This window comes from Hyla sarda, chromosome 9 (assembly GCF_029499605.1).
Source record: "Hyla sarda isolate aHylSar1 chromosome 9, aHylSar1.hap1, whole genome shotgun sequence".
NCBI classification, from domain to species: Eukaryota; Metazoa; Chordata; class Amphibia; order Anura; family Hylidae; genus Hyla; species Hyla sarda.
This window is the reverse complement of record NC_079197.1, coordinates 22,330,604-22,347,069: the sequence shown is the minus strand read 5'-3', so window position 1 is coordinate 22,347,069 and position 16,466 is coordinate 22,330,604. Positions and strand designations below refer to the sequence as shown.

The 16,466-nt window shown below is 45.2% G+C and overlaps 3 protein-coding genes across 4 annotated transcripts in view; 1 reads left to right on the top strand and 2 right to left on the bottom strand.

Annotated features, from left to right (window-relative positions):
- The window catches only part of NUP188 (nucleoporin 188), a 57,518-nt gene extending 49,669 nt beyond the window's left edge, over positions 1-7,849 (bottom strand). The window contains exons 1-6 of one of the 2 annotated variants that reach the window (XM_056538170.1): positions 7,704-7,849; positions 4,514-4,568; positions 3,153-3,226; positions 2,771-2,855; positions 2,597-2,677; positions 2,462-2,506 (exon numbers count right to left, since the gene is read on the bottom strand). In XM_056538170.1, coding sequence (XP_056394145.1) covers positions 2,462-2,506; positions 2,597-2,677; positions 2,771-2,855; positions 3,153-3,226; positions 4,514-4,568; positions 7,704-7,732 — 369 coding nt within the window. In that variant the 5' untranslated portion in view covers positions 7,733-7,849. Of the gene's footprint in view, positions 1-2,461; positions 2,507-2,596; positions 2,678-2,770; positions 2,856-3,152; positions 3,227-4,513; positions 4,569-7,559; positions 7,664-7,703 lie in introns of those variants that run through there. The other variant, XM_056538169.1, reaches the window with a different exon arrangement.
- DOLK (dolichol kinase) lies at positions 7,778-12,750 on the top strand. The gene is made up of 2 exons (XM_056538172.1): positions 7,778-7,904; positions 9,923-12,750. Exon 2 carries the CDS (start codon positions 10,052-10,054, stop codon positions 11,615-11,617), a length of 1,566 nt encoding a protein of 521 aa, XP_056394147.1. The 5' UTR covers positions 7,778-7,904; positions 9,923-10,051; the 3' UTR covers positions 11,618-12,750.
- Positions 12,751-13,676: 926 nt separating this feature from the next.
- On the bottom strand, positions 13,677-16,465 carry PHYHD1 (phytanoyl-CoA dioxygenase domain containing 1; the record flags this gene model as incomplete). Its single annotated transcript, XM_056540315.1, is given in 2 exon segments — positions 13,677-14,924; positions 16,418-16,465. Coding segments are annotated over 2 exon segments (94 nt in total), but the record flags the coding sequence as incomplete, so codon positions are not given.
- Position 16,466: the final 1 nt, after the last annotated feature.

Here is a 16,466-nt window from a genome sequence, read left to right as displayed (position 1 = left end):
TACCTCAGTCAGAAGAACTTACCTAATGGAGTCTTCAGTGAAGTCTTCAGTCAGCTTATGGTCCCTGCATTACGCCTGGCTGCTATGCGCGAGCGAGGCGAGCAGAGACATAGGGGGACCCGGACCCATGAGGTACCACCCAGGCGCTGGCTGTTGGCGAGGGGGGGGTTAACAGTGCATATACACAATGTCTGTGCCCCCTCACTCGCAATGGGGAAACAGGGAACCGCAGTCCCTGAGTCCCCACCTGAAAACAGAAAAGAAAAAGGAATAAAAAACTAACACGTCCCTAACCAGGAAAACAAAAAACAGAAGACCTGGTCTGGAGCAAACCAGACCCGTCCACCTCCTTAGACACTAAGCTTAAACTGACTACCTCAGAGCCTGAAGGCGGGTGTATCCTGCTGGGAGGAGCTGACTTTTTTTTATTACCATAGTGTCACACCTCCTATAGACAGCAGCATACACCCACGGTTTGTGTTCCCCAATGGAGCCGATAGAGAAAATTTGGTAAGGGTTTGGTTGCCTTGGCTGCTTTTGGAGGCTTCTACTCATCCCCTGGCTCAGTCTGGATCGGAGGCCTAGAGAGCTTGGCGCCCGCTGTGGCTGACAGGATGGGGGAAGGGGTTCCATGGTCGAGTATGTGGGTGAGGGATTGTATGTTTGTGTTGTTGGGCCTTGTTTTGCTGGGAGCTGTGCCAGGTGGGACTATTCCTGTTCATCATTGGGATGTATTGTGAGATTATATTGTGCTTCCCATTATGCTGGTCTTGTTTCCTGATGTGCTCACTTGACTCTCCCATACTCTCTTATATTTTGCTTTTGGTCACCCCTGTGCGGCTCCAGGTTGTCTTGTTTAGTTTTAATTGTCAAAATTTTTTTATAAATTAAACTTTAAAAAAACAAAAAAAAAACTACATGGTCAGCAATTCATTCATAGCAATTGTCGTCTGTTGTCGCGATAGCTGGGAGTCCCAGCAGTCAGACCCAAAACAAGTCAGCTTGTAATTTCCTATCCTGTGGGCCTATCCCCATCTGAATCAGAAATCATCCCATATGCCAGACAATAAAGTGCTCTTCTTAATTTGGTTAAATGGGGTCCGTCAGACACTTTCCGTGTCGAGCATGCATGTGATTCAAACGTGCTATTAGTTTTGTAGTCCTGCTTCTATAATAAGGCAGAACAGACCAAGGACTAGGGCCATAAATTCCCCCATTTCATGTCCAATTCCCCCCCCCCCACCTATTTCATTTCTATCCCCCCACCCCCCATTTCAAGTCCAAACCCCCCATTTCATGTCAATCCCCCAATGTTACATCTCCCCATTAATGTTGTGCCCGAGCGCAGGGAGAAATCTAATGCCCCAGTCCTGTTCTCCTCCATGCAGTCCGGTGTCTTATGGGACTTACAGGACCTTCCTGCTCAGCCAATCACTGGCCTGACACATGACACCGCTGCATCCTCTGATTGGCTGAAAGGTCCTGGAACCAGCTGGTTGTCAGGAGAACAGAGAAGAGACCAGGACCACAAGGTGGAGAATGGGATCAGTGACAGATCTACAGGGACCGGGGCTAGGTGAGCATCAGGTTTTTTTTTGTTTGTTTTTTTAAGATCAACTGGTTCCAGAAAGTTTAACAGATTTGTAAATTACTTCTATTAAAAAAAAAATCTTAATCCTTCCAATAATTATCAGCTGCTGAAGTTGAGTTGTTCTTTCCTATCAGGCAACAGTGCTCTCTGCTGACATCTCTGCTTGTCTCGGGAACTGCACAGTAGAAGAGGCTTGCTATGGGGATTTGCTTCTACTCTGGACAGCTCCCGAGACACGTGTCATCAGAGAGCACTTAGACAGAAAAGAACAACTCAACTTCAGCAGCTCGTAAGTACTGAAAGGATTAAGATTTTTTTTAATAGAAGTAATTTACAAATCTGTTTAACTTTCTGAAGCCAGTTGATATATATTATATAAATATAAAAGACATTTTTTTTTTCCTGGATAGCCCCTCGCACCCCTATTACTTCGCACAGTGTATCTCAACCAGGATGCTCCAACTGTTGCTAAACTACAACTCCCAGCATACCCGGCAGTTGTAGTTTTGCAACAACTGGAAGAACCCTGGTTGGGTAACACTGTGTTAAGTAATAATAGTGGTGCCGGGCATGCTGGGAGTTGTAGCTTTGCAACAGCTGGAAGAACCCTAGTTGGGAAACACTGTTCAGTAATAATAGCGGTGCCGGGCATGCTGGGAGTTGTAGTTTTGCAACAGCTGGAAGAACCCTAGTTGGGAAACATTGACTTTGCATTTGAACGTTGTCAAGTAATCCCAAGTAAGCCATATCGACATAACGCAATTCGCAAAAATTATATATCGTGCAGCCCAACGATGGACTAAACAAGGCTAAGCAGCTTGGCCCCACGAATGACACCCACGTTAACGCCCAGAATGAATGATCACAAACCTTCAGCATCAGGGCCTGGCTCTGCCGTTCATCCTGTGGTACCAGCTGGAGAGGAAGAAGGGTAAAGAAGGGAGAGCTGTAAAATCAGGGTGTACGACCCAAGCACCATGTCAGAGAGGAGGGGTGAGGCCTGACCTTTATAGAGTCCTGTGTCCCTCTGTAGTCATCCTGGAGATAACACTGCAGCAGCTGTACGCTCTGCTCCTCATCCAGGCCCTGTCAGTGAGAACACAGATCAATGTTACAGACGCCCAGGAATACACCGGGGTCTCCCCCCCCCCCCCACCCCTCATCAGAACCTTGTCTCACCAGAAATTTGCTGACCCGCTGCCCAAGTTCTTTTAAGGCTGGAGCTAAATTCTTTTTTGCCTTCAACTTTTCGGCAGAGCCCGTACTGCAAGGAGGAAGGTGCGGATTAACAGGGATGGAGAACAGCAAGCAGAGGTACTGTCAATGAGACATGCCCGCCAACATGCGAGTCACAAAATCATAGGACAACTTGGGTGCTGCAGAAAGCATTCTTCCTTATAGGATTAGTCAAGGTCCAATTACATTGCATATAAATGATTATAAAACCCAAGAACTGTTTGAGCCAAATTAGAAGAGGATGAGAAAACGGATAGATTCTATTCATTGCCAGCATGCACAGATACTGAAAACAGGGAGCAGTAAAGACTGCACAGAACTATACCTGGGTGGTTTGTAGAAGGATAATCCCTGAAGTAATCTTTTGCCATATCGGTCCAGCTCTGCTTTGATCTGAATCTGCAAAAGTAAAGTATATTAGGGTGGGGGGTTGTTTCACAGCAGCACAGACTATTTACATGGGCACTAGGATTAAAACACATTTTGGCTATAGCATCCTTATGGTAAATAAAAAAATCTTTCTAATGTACTTTGTTTAAAATAATTAAAAAAAATAAAGTTTTCTATGTTTTATTTGTGTTTAAAAAAGCTGCCACTAGGTGTCTCCCTACTTGTCCAGAGCACATTTCCCCCCCCCCCCATCTTTTGCACAGACTTTGGACTCCTGTTGGCCTGGCAGAAGTCCAAAATCAGGAAATGCAGTCTGGAGTGCTGAGGGGGGTGTGTGCAGCCTTAGCCAATCATAGCTCATCCACACTGAACTGCTCTGGGCTGTGTGTATCAGAGTGAGGGAGGAAGTTCTCCCCTGTATGGCTTCAGATGATGTCACGCCTGCTGGGGAACGCCCCTTCCCAGTGTGTGAACCTGACTGAGACTGAGCAGAAATTACAGAGCAATATCAAGGTAGAAAACTAACAAATAATAAAAATAAAGGCAGGGGGTGGTTCATCATGATGGGGGCAGTGACCTGGGGGGATTATAACATTTAACAAAATCATGTGAGGTACTCTTTAAAGGGAGTGCTCCACTGCTCAGCGTTTGGAACAAACTGTGACGAACGCTGGAGCTTGTGACATCATAGCCCCGCCCCCTCATGACGTCACACCCCGCCCCCTCAGTGCAAGTCTATGGGAGGGGGTAGACTTGCATTGAGGGGGCGGGGTGTGACGTCATGAGGGGGCGGGGCTATTATGTCACAAGCTCCAGCGTTCGGCACAGTTTGTTCCAAATGCTGAGCAGCGGAGTACCCCTTTAAGGAGACTGATTTGACTCCTGTTGAGAGGGAAAGCAATGCCTTGGGGTTTTGTTCACAAATATAAGTTCATTTCTCAAGGATAGGGGATAAGTATCTGATCATGGGGGGTCTGACTGCTGCCCCCCCCCCCCCCATGCACACTGCCCCTCCATTCAGTGTTCAGCTCTCTTTACTGTGTCCCATACAGAATGAATGTGCGCACCGCCGCTCAGGAAAGACTCAGTTCCCCATTTTGGAAATCAGATGGGGTCCCAGCAGTCAGAACCCCCCCATGAGCAGATACTTATTCCCTATCCTGAGGGGATACTTTACAGTTGCAGGAAGACCCTTTAAAGGGGGCAGGGAAATGATGTGAGGACAGACATAAGAGAAAACCCTGACCCCCCCCCACCCCCGTATCAGAGGTCAGAGGTGACTGGAGATTTACTTACAGGATCTCTCATAGCAGATCGGCCCAGCAGGATGGTCCACAGCTCCCGGCTGCTCCTGTAGAAGAATTATATGGAGATGGGAGAATCAGGAATAGAGACAAAGTCGCCCGGATGTTATATCTACCACTCTGTGTAAGTGAATGGGATGGCTGGGGTCAGAAGAATTAAAGGGGTACTCCGGTGGAAAACTTAGTTTTTTTTTTAATCAACTGGCTCCAGAAAGTTAAACAGATTTGTAAATTACTTCTATTAAAAAATCTTAATCCTTTCAATAATTATCAGCTGCTGAAGTTGAGTTGTTCTTTTCTGTCTGGCAACAGTGCTCTCTGCGGACATTTCTGCTTGTCTCGGGAACTGCACAGAGTAGAAGAGGTTTGCTATGGGGATTTGCTTTTAAACTGGGCGGTTCCCGAGACAGGTGTCATCAGAGAGCACTTAGAAAACAACTCAACTTCAGTAGCTCATATGTACTGGAAGGATTAAGATTTTTTTTTTTAATAGAAGTAATTTACAAATCTTACAGTAGAAGAAATGATGGCACTCACCCGATAAATGGACTTGCATGGATGACTTATTACGTGCTTGTCAACCAAAGTGCATGTGCATAGCAGCGTTCAGCGTTCAGGCAGGTAAGAGCGGGCAGGGACGCCGGGCATCCTTGCCGTCTCTTACCTGCCTGAACGCTGCTATGCACATGCACTTTGGTTGACAAGCACGTAATAAAAGTCATCCATGCAAGTCCATTTATCGGGTGAGTGCCATCATTTCTTCTACTCTGCCTTGTTGTAAGAATCCTCCTATTTTCTGCAAGATTGAGCACCACCCTTAGGACTATATCCACACTTGCACCTTAATTGCGGACTTACGTTCACTCCCTGTACAGCAGTGCCGGATAGTGTTTCTATTTGTATAATTTACAAATCTGTTTAACTTTCTGGAGCCAGTTGATATATATAAAAAAAAAAAATTTTTCCTGGATAACCCCTTTAATACTCCTTAATATCTGCAGTGCAATCACCTAAGCCAGTGGACTCCAAACTGTAGACCAAAACTACAACTCCCAGCATGCTAAGAGTTAGATGTGTGACATCTGGAGGTCTACAGTAAGGAGACCACTCTGTGGGGGTCAAAGTCTCAGGGGGACTCACTGGGGGACAAAATATCAGGGTGGGGCGGCGGAGGGAAAGTGGGGTTGCATCTTCTGTGGGGGGTCACAGTTTAAGGGGGGCTCAGTCTTAGAGGAGTTAAAGGGTACCTTTCATCAAAAAAAAAAAGCTTTTGACATATTATAGATTAATGTATGCAGAATAACTTTCCAATTGCATGTTATTAAAAAATATGCTTCTTTCTATTTAATTTTCCACTTTGAAAAAATGACCACTAGGGGTCTCCCTACCAGTCCTTTTTATAGATTTCAGACTCATGCTGGAGTCCTAAATCTCAGACTGCAGCCGGGACACAGACAAACTCAGCACTGCTCCCATCCTGGGAGTTTGTCTGTGTCCCGGCTGCAGTCTGAGATTTAGGACTCCAGAATGAGTAAAAAAAAAAAAGGACTGGTAGGGAGACCCCTGGTGGTCATTTTTTAATAGTGGAAAATGACATAGAAAGAAGCATATTTTTTAATAAAATGCTAATGGAAAGTTATTCTGCATACATTAATCTATAATACCATATATCATAAGTTTTTTTGATGAAAGATACCCTTTAATAGTCTCAGGGGGCTCCCTGGGGGGGTAGCTTTCTGGAGGGCTCACTGTCTTAGGGGCTTTCTGGGGGAGGGGTCACAGTCGGGGGCCTCTCTAGAGATCAGTCTGTGGGTGGGGCTCTCTGGTGGAAAAAAAAAAATAATGTTTTCAAATCACCTGGTGCCAGAAAGTTAAAGGAAAACTGTCCGCTTTCTCCCCCCACACTAACCAGTGGTACTGGCTGGTAGTGCGGGGGACGCAGATCAGTTTTGATCATGACCGTGCCCGGATCCCCCGCGCCGTTCGGCCTTAATCTACTATTTTCGGTATATGCTAATGAGGTGCTAACTGGCACTCTGACGTCAGTGCCGCCTGCCGCAGCGCCGCCCAGCTCATCAATATTCCTCCTCTATCTCTTCATTACAGAGCAAGGAGAAGAGGAATATTGATGAGCTGAGCGGCGCTGCGGCAGGCGGCACTGACGTCAGAGTGCCAGTTAGCACCTCATTAGCATATACCGAAAATAGAAGATTGCAGCAGAACGGAGCGGCGGATCTGGGCATGGTAAGCATGAAACTGATCAGCGTCCCCCGCACTACCAGCCAGTACCGCTGGTTAGTGCGGGGGGAGAAAGCGGACAGTTCTCCTTTAAACAGATTTGCAAGTTACTTCTATATAAAAATCTTAATCTTTCCAGTACTTATCAGCTGCTGTATGCTCCAGAGGAAGTTGTGTAGTTCTTTCCAGTCTGACCACAGTGCTCTCTGCTGCCACCTCTGTCCATGTCAGGAACTGTCCAGAGCAAGAAAGGTTTGCTGTGGGGGATTTGTTCCTGACATGAACAGAGGTGTCAGCAGAGAGCACTGTGGTCAGACTGGAAACTACAAAACTTCCTCTGTAGTATACAGCAGCTGATAAGTACTGGAAGGATTAAGATTTTTTTATATAGAAGTAATTTACAGATTTGTAGAACGTTCTGGTACCAGTTGATTAGAAAACATTTTTTCCACCAGAGAGTTTTAACCCTTTGTGATACGATAGATGTCAGCGCTGACGGTGTCAGGACACCCCACCATCATGTTGGGAGTTGTTATTACAGAACAATATTGATAAGAAATTCCTGTGCTAGGATTGCACATACATCTTATGAGCATGCTGGGAGTTGTAGTTGACAGGAGCCCCTCTACAATAATCTATAGTTCAGCTCAGGGTTATACTGACGTTTACACCGCGGGGCATGCTGGGAAATGTAGTTGTATGAAGACAGGACTGAGACAGGACATGCTGGGAGTTGTGACTCAATATGAATCGTTATGAAGCGTCTGCTGGGAGTTGTAGTCCCCCCCGGTTGTACCCACAGACAGTTCGCCGTAGATCCAGCTGACACTTCATACATTCCTTTCTCCCGCCCTTTCCCATTTAAACACCACTTGCTCCTGTCAGCCATCGCCGGCTTCCGGTGTCCTTCCCCCAGCCGCTCCCCGCCATCCCCGACCCTTTACCTCTCGTCCAGGCCCCCGGCAGCCGCCATTTTCACTTTAACCCCCGCCGCACACGTGACAAGACCCGAACGCGGCCCGTGCGTCACGTGACCGCCCCCACTCTAACTACGCGGCGAACTCCTCAATTGCTGGCGGAAGTGGGTGCGTTCCTTGAGGTCACTTCCTGTCAGGTGACCGGAATACAACATGGCGCTGTCCAAGGTAAAGGTGGTAATGCTAGGAGGAGGGGGCAACTGTCCGGTAGACCCGAGGATGTACGGTCTGAGGCTCCCGTGTTCTTCACTATGGGCAGCAGACTCAGCTCCTCAATATGGGACAGGATACACTGTAACAAACCTTCAGCTGAGAGCAGGGCTGGGCTATTGGCTTCTGGATGAAAATATAAATGTCCCCTATCGCTGACAGCAAGCAGAGATCTTGACTGGTGTAGGATAATGACATGTTTCTATACATAAGCTCAAAGGCCTCCATTATAGGTCTGTGGTTCAGTGAGTCCTGCCTCGTTGCCATGGCGATGGTGTGAATACAGCCTTATACGTAAAGATTAAGCTAGAGTTTTTTTTAACAAGTGCGCCTCCAGCTGTTGCAAAACTACAACTCCCAGCATGCCCGGACAGCCATTGGCTGTCCGGGCGTGCTGGGAGCTGTAGTTTTGCAACAGCTGGAGGCACCCTGGTTGGGAAAACACTTCTCTGTAGAGGAGGGGGCATACAGACAGTACATCATTATAGAGCAGCATTGCAAAACTACATTTCTGTGTCTGTCTGATCATGCTGGGAATTGTAGTCTTGCAACAGCACTCAGAATGAGTACAGGATAAGTAATGTAATGTATGTACACAGTGACCTCACCAGCAGAATAGTGAGTGCAGCTCTGGAGTATAATACAGGATATAACTCAGGATCAGTACAGGATAAGTAATCTAATGTATGTACACAGTGACCTCACCAGCAGAATAGTGAGTACAGCTCTGGGGTATAATACAGGATATAACTCAGGATCAGTACAGGATAAGTAATCTAATGTATGTACACAGTGACCTCACCAGCAGAATAGTGAGTGCAGCTCTGGGGTATAATACAGGATATAACTCAGAATGAGTACAGGATAAGTAATGTAATGTATGTACACAGTGACCTCACCAGCAGAATAGTGAGTGCAGCTCTGGGGTATAATACAGGATATAACTCAGGATCAGTACAGGATAAGTAATGTAATGTATGTACACAGTGACCTCACCAGCAGAATAGTGAGTGCAGCTCTGGGGTATAATACAGGATATAACTCAGGATCAGTACAGGATAAGTAATGTAATGTATGTACACAGTGACCTCACCAGCAGAATAGTGAGTGCAGCTCTGGGGTATAATACAGGATATAACTCAGGATCAGTACAGGATAAGTAATGTAATGTATGTACACAGTGACCTCTCCAGCAGAATAATAAGTACAGCTCTGGAGTATAATACAGGATATAACTCAGGATCAGTACAGGATAAGTAATCTAATGTATGTACACAGTGACCTCACCAGCAGAATAGTGAGTGCAGCTCTGGAGTATAATACAGGATATAACTCAGGATCAGTACAGGATAAGTAATGTAATGTATGTACACAGTGACCTCACCAGCAGAATAGTGAGTGCAGCTCTGGGGTATAATACAGGATATAACTCAGGATCAGTACAGGATAAGTAATGTAATGTATGTACACAGTGACCTCACCAGCAGAATAGTGAGTGCAGCTCTGGAGTATAATACAGGATATAACTCAGGATCAGTACAGGATAAGTAATGTAATGTATGTACACAGTGACCTCACCAGCAGAATAGTGAGTACAGCTCTGGGGTATAATACAGGATATAACTCAGGATCAGTACAGGATAAGTAATGTATGTACACAGTGACCTCACCAGCAGAATAGTGAGTGAAGCTCTGGAGTATAATACAGGATATAACTCAGAATGAGTACAGCATAAATAATGTAATGTATGTACACAGTGACCTCACCAGCAGAATAGTGAGTACAGCTCTGGAGTTTAATACAGGATATAACTCAGGATTAGTACAGGATCAGTAATGTATGTATATAGTGACCCCACCAGCAGAATAGTGAGTACAGCTCTGGAGTATAATACAGGATGTAGTTTAGAGTATTTTGTGTATGAGATTTCGATTAGTCGCTTCTATTTACTAATCTGATAATTCTTTCTTTTGAGGAATAATACTATCCGGCCTGCATACGGATGGTGAATAATACAGAGGACACTTTCTTGCATTGATGATATTTCCGCAGTGATCTATTTGAAGAGGGTGACCTGACAAGATCCAGGAAAGCTGCCGTCATCATGATGAACAAACTGTTGGTGGCGGAGTCACTGGTGGTGTTCTGCATTGTCCTGAGTGTCCATACTGTGGTGTGGGACCGCTTCTCCTGGTGCGCTCTGGCCTTGGCTGTGCAGGCGTTTTATGTGCAGCACAAATGGGACAGGTTATTACAGAGCGGCGGAGCAGTATTTCAGTATAGACTATCTGCCAATAGTGGCCTTCTGCCAGCCAGCATGGTCATTCCCCTCCTGGGCATTGTAATAAGGGAGAGATGTAAAGCTTCTGGCAATGTTTACTTCGAGAGATATGGAGTTGTTGTATCTGCCACCGGGATGGCCTTAGCCTATTTCCTTTCCGTCATTGCACTGGGCATCACAAAACCTGTACCAAAAAACACTTGCATAGTGTCTGGAGCTGCTGGCAGTGCCATATTGTACACTATGAAGAATTCTCTAGCGGTGTCAGAAGTCATTGAGGTTCTGGAGGTCCTCCTCATCTTTGTCTACCTTAGCATGATTCTTCTATACCTGATGCCACGCTGCTTCACTCCTGGAGAAGCTTTGGTTGTTCTCGGTGGCCTCAGCTTCGTCCTTAACCAGCTCATCAAACGTTCTCTGAATACGGTGGGTGGCAAAGGAGATCCCGCCGACTACTTGCTGCTGGTCACCCTGGTGGCTTTGGTCCTTCTCGGGATCATCTTCTCAGCCTTGTTCTTTTTCATGGATTCCTCTACCTGGACATCTTCCCTGTTCTTTTACATGATGACGGCCGTGTTAGGTCTGGGAATCTTCATGCCGTGGCTTCAGTACCTTATAAAGAGGCACCCACTCTTCTGGCTGGTGGAGTTCCTTTTGCAGAGCAGCCAGCGCCTCTACCTCCTCAGCTATTGGGTATTCCTTGTATTTTGCGCTTGCGCTGTTGTTTTCTATCAGAATTCCAAACGGACTCCAGACTCGAAAAAGCTTCAAGTGTCCACCGTGACTCGCAAGTACTTTCACTTTTTTGCCGTTGCCACTTACATCCCCGGACTTATATACGACATGCAGCTACTTTTCGTTGCCTCTGTGGTTTGTTTTGCCGTCTTTGTGTTACTAGAATACATCCGCTACTTCCGAATCAGACCGCTAGGACAGACATTACGGAACCTGCTGACACTCTTCTTGGACGAGAGGGACAGCGGTCCTCTGATTCTCACACACATTTACCTTCTCCTAGGGATGTCTCTTCCGGTCTGGCTGTTTCCAAGACTGTGTGCGTCCTCCCTATCCAGCCCTTCCACTTTGCTTCCCTATTGTGGGGTGCTGGCAGTGGGAGTAGGTGACACCATCGCCTCTGTTTGTGGCAGCACCCTGGGTGAGCTTAAATGGCCGGGGACCAAGAAGACATTTGAAGGCACCATGATGTCTATATTTGCCCAGGTCATCGCAGTTGCCTTGATTCTTATCTTTGACACGAATGTGAACGTAAACAGCGGCTACGTGTGGTTGTTGGGATCCATCACTTTGGTGTCACTATTAGAAGCCTTCACCACCCAAATAGACAACTTGTTGCTGCCACTTTACCTACACATCCTGCTGATGATCTGAGGGGAAGTGACTGGGTTTGATGTAATGATCAGCTGATCACCAGACAGTGTTATAGGGAAATACACAGGAGCACATCCTTGTATGTACCAATGTTTTAAACAAGGATCAAATGCAATAGGATAGGATTCATGTTTTCTTTTTATGGAAAACCGATAATGAAGAATTATATGCACAGAAATGCACTCAAACTGGGGAAGTGGGGGGTCAGATAGGACCGGATATAAGGGGATATTTTCAAGGTTCACCTTTCTGAGGTCATCACATGCCTCTCTGACTTGCTATAAATAATGCTGATACAAACCAGGACAGGTAGAGCTCATAGTAATATATACCTTGCGTGTGTGTGCGTGTGTGTGTGTGTGTGTGTGTGTATATACCGTGATCCCTCAACTTACAATGGCCTCAACATACAATGGTCTTTTCTGGACCATTGTAACTTGAAACCAGACTCAACATACAATGCTACAGACAGTCCAGATCTGTAAAACGTGTCAATGGCCAGAAGAATCAACCAATCAGAATGGACATTTTACTGGTAAAACCCCTGTATTACTGAAGCGTATGCACTGACTGACGTCTGGTAGCACCCCCTACAGTACAGAGAGGTATTACATGTTCTTCTGTACACTTTACCTTTACCAGGGTTACCTGCTCCTCTGGACACCAGGTGAGGGCGACTCCATGTTACTTTTTTAGGACACTGTGTACTGTACAAGATCCCGAAGAAGATCCTGTCCTCTACATAGACCAGTGTTTCCCAAGCCAGGTGCCCCCAGCTGTTGCAAAACTACAACTCCCATCATGCCCGGACAGCCTTTGGCTGTCCGGGCATGCTGGGAGTTGTAGTTTTGCAACAGCTGGAGGCTCCCTGAAACACTGACATAGACAGTGATTTCAGCTCCCAGCAGATCTTTCCTACTTTTATATATAAGAACTTACTTTATCTATATTAGTTATCTACTTATTTTTCTTAAAATTTTCATTTTTTTCCTATTTTTGGATGACATTTTGGTGGCTTTAGAACCAATTACCAAGTTTTCATAGAGTTCTGGTCTCAAGATACAATGATTTCAACATACAATGGTCGTCCTGGAACCAATTAATATTGTAACTTGAGGGACCACTGTATATATATATATATATATATATATATATGTGTGTGTGTGTGTGTGTGTGTATATGTATGTGTGTATGTATATATATATGTGTGTGTGTGTGTGTGTGTGTGTATATATATATATATATATATATATATATATAGTGTGTGTGTGTGTATAGGGGATCAGGCCTACAGCACCCCCTTGAGGCTGAGGCGTACATCATTCTTGGCATTTGCTGCCTGAGTAGCCAGATTCGCTCTTGGGGAACCAAATATTGCAGTGTATATTATGTATGAACATTTGTTTCTACCAACTTTATTTATAAGAACAAGGTACAAGTATGTTGACGCAGCTATTCATACTCAGGGTCAGATACACCAATAGCTGGTGCAGGACTATGAGTTGGCGAGACTGGTACTCCATTACCTATGAAGGCACAAGCAAGTGGTCCAGGTGGATTTACTGCTGGGTTTGCCCTGCCCTGCACAGGCTTGGTAGAAAAGAAGATAAGGGGGTATAGTCTTCCCCCAGCTTCTGTGAAAGCCCTCTTTATTTTACCATGCCTGTATTCAAGTGTAGCTGTCTCTTTAAATCCATCAGACTCTCTTCACATATACCCATATCCCCTTTTGCGTGTAGCAGTCATCTATACCTACTGTGAGATTACATTTTTTTTAATTCTCTTTATTACGACAACAGCATTTCTATGCACAGACTGTCAGGATCAGTAAATCAAGATACTACATTGTATTATTAAATTTTGTTTTGCATGGAAATTTTATGGTACTGTTATAAAGCAAGTGGTCTCCAAACTGTGGCCCTCAAGATGTTGCAAAACTACAACTCGCAGCATGCCCGGACAGCCAACGGCTGTCCGGGCATGCTGCGAGTTGTAGTTTTGCAAAATCGGTTTAAAGGGGTGAAAAATTTTTTTTTTTTTTTCTTAAATCAACTGGTGGCAGAAAGTTAAACAGAATTGTAAATAACTTTAAAAAAATGTGTATCCTTCCAGTACTTATCAGCTGCTGTATTCTGCAGAGGAAGTTCTTTTCTTTTTGAATTTACTTTGTCTGACCACAGTGCTCTCTGCTGACACCTCTGCCCATGTCAGGAACTGTCCAGAGTAGGAGCAAATCCCCATATCGAACCTCTCCTGCTCTCGACAGTTCCTGACATGGACAGAGGTGTCAGCAGAGAGCACTGTGTTCAGACAGAAAAGAACTTCCTCTGCAGAATACAGCAGCTGATAAGTACTGGAAAGATTAAGATTTTTAAATAGAAGTAATTTACAAATCTGTTTAACTTTCTGGCCCCAGCTTTCCAGCGGAGTACCCCTTTTGAAAGACCACTGGTCTAGACCAGTGTTTCCCAACCAGTGTGCCTCCAGCTGTTGCAAAACTACAACCCCACCCCCAGCATGTCCGGACAGCTGAAGAGCCACTGGTTGGTAATGATATATCGGTAGGATTACTTTATGATCATTGTGTTTGGGGGGGACAGGGGAAGATCTGAACCTCTGGGACCCCACTTGAGTCACATTACTCAAGGGTCCGCAGCTTGGACCCATCTTTCCCATAAAGTGATCCTAGCTTTATACCACCGATATATATGAGATTGTAATACCCATTTAAATGTATGCAAAAATACAAATGTAATTGGTATACATGAAAACCTTTTTTGTGTGTTGTGTATTTCTTGTGTTCTTGTTGTTCCTATGACTTTATTAATTCAGTAAAATTACTTTTATTTAACATTGTGAAGATCTAAACATTTTTTTTCCGGCAGGAGAATCTCATGATAACCTGCAACCTCACAGAATCAGAACTAGAAGCCAGAGCAGGTGACCAGTTATTGTGTTGTATGAGGTGAGAAACAGCGCCCGTCTTATTAATGGCTGTGACTGGTATTGCTGGTTTTTACACTGCTATACCAGACACAGCCTTATGGACCAGAGTGGCGCTGTTACTGCGGGGAGAAATAAAAGCAGATTGCCCAGAACGTGTCATACCCCATCATTTGTCAGGTCTTCTTTATGCCAGATAAAAAGAATTTTAATGGATCAGGATTATTTATCATTAGTTATTGGATTAGTAACACTGATCTGAGTATTACTGTGGTCATACACGAAGGTGGGGACGGCCATGGACACAGGTAGTTGTCATCATGTGTATAAGGAGGGGAAGGGGAGTTCTTGGCTTGGTTGTAACCTAGAGAGAAGAAATAATCTCATCAGAGAATGGTAAGAAGTAACTGATTATAAAGGAGTAGAAAAAATGTAAGTGTTTTCTTTAAAGCACAGCGCCACAACTGTTCACAGGTTATATGTGGTATTGCAGCTCTGCCTCATTTAAATGGACACTGACAGAATCAAAAACTTCTTATATGTTTTACATCTTGGCAAAACATTAACTTTTCTAATATACTTCATAAAAAATGTATCTCCTTTTATAGAAATCATGATGATTTATAAAAAACAAAACACTAGGGGTCCCCATACCATCCAGAACATAATCCTGTCAGGCTGCAGCATCATCTTTGTTCCAGCTGAAACACAGGCAGGGACAAAGTCCAGGAAGTGAGGAAGGGACTAGTGCTCCTCTGTGCTCACTCCTCTCCTATCAGACTGCAGCATGAAAACAAAGAGGAGGGGGTTACGGAGCAGCCTGCAGTGATTGGATGAAGGGACCCAGGACAGCACAACTGACTCAGGGAGGAAGTGAATGCATGGTGAGTGAGGGTGGGCTCAGTGCTTGCCTTGGACACTCCCCTTTCTGAGCAGTGGATGTCAGAATGAGTGAGCAGCAGAACAGAGGGCTCTGTGAGCCAAATACAGAACCTAGACACATAAAAAAGGCATGTAAAGCATCTGCATGATCTAGTGAGCAACCTATAGAAGCATTATTATTTTTTTCTGTGATATGACGGGTACGCTTTAATTCAGTGGACAGGAGTGGCACTGTTTTTGTATGAAGGGAGCCATGTTTGGAAAGCACTACCCAATACATAGAGTAATGCCACATGTGCTACTTGGTGCTTCATTCAAAGCTGTACAGGTCCCCTCTCAAGATCATGGGGGGTCCCAGCAAGACCCCCTTGGTGATCTGACACTTATCCCCTATCTGTTCCAACTTGGAATACCCCTTTAGGGTAGGGTCACACGTAACAGATCCGCAGCATATTTTACACTGCGGATCCGCCGGTGCCCCGACCCATAGTGTGCCTTCAGCTGTTGACAACCCCCCTGGCCTGTTTGCAGCAGCAATCCGCCGCTCTGAGCAGCCGCACGGGTCTGCAAGTCGCCGCGTGCACTCGCAGTTTACTCTGACATTGCGGACAAACATATGACAGCTGAAGGCACACTATGGGTTGGGTCACCGGCGGATCTGTTAAGTGTGACCCTGCGTATTTTCCTATTCATTAAAGCCAATGGAAAGTAAAATTGGCTGCGTATTTTGTTACCCATTGACTTTAATGGGAAAGAAAATACGCAGCAGCAAATACGCAGCAAAACTTGGCACGTGGGAACGTACCCTTAAGCCGTCCCTGTAGCAGGATGCTTTCCATTTTCAGGACCCAGGAAACAACCGTCCATATATAATCTTTCCATGCACTTGTGAGTGTGAGACAAAATCCTTCATGGAATGCCCATAATGCATGTGTAAAATATATACTCCGGGTGGGGGCAGCTCTTGGCCCTTACCAGTTCTCCGGACTCCAGGCGGTATTCTGTGACTCCATCACATGGAAGA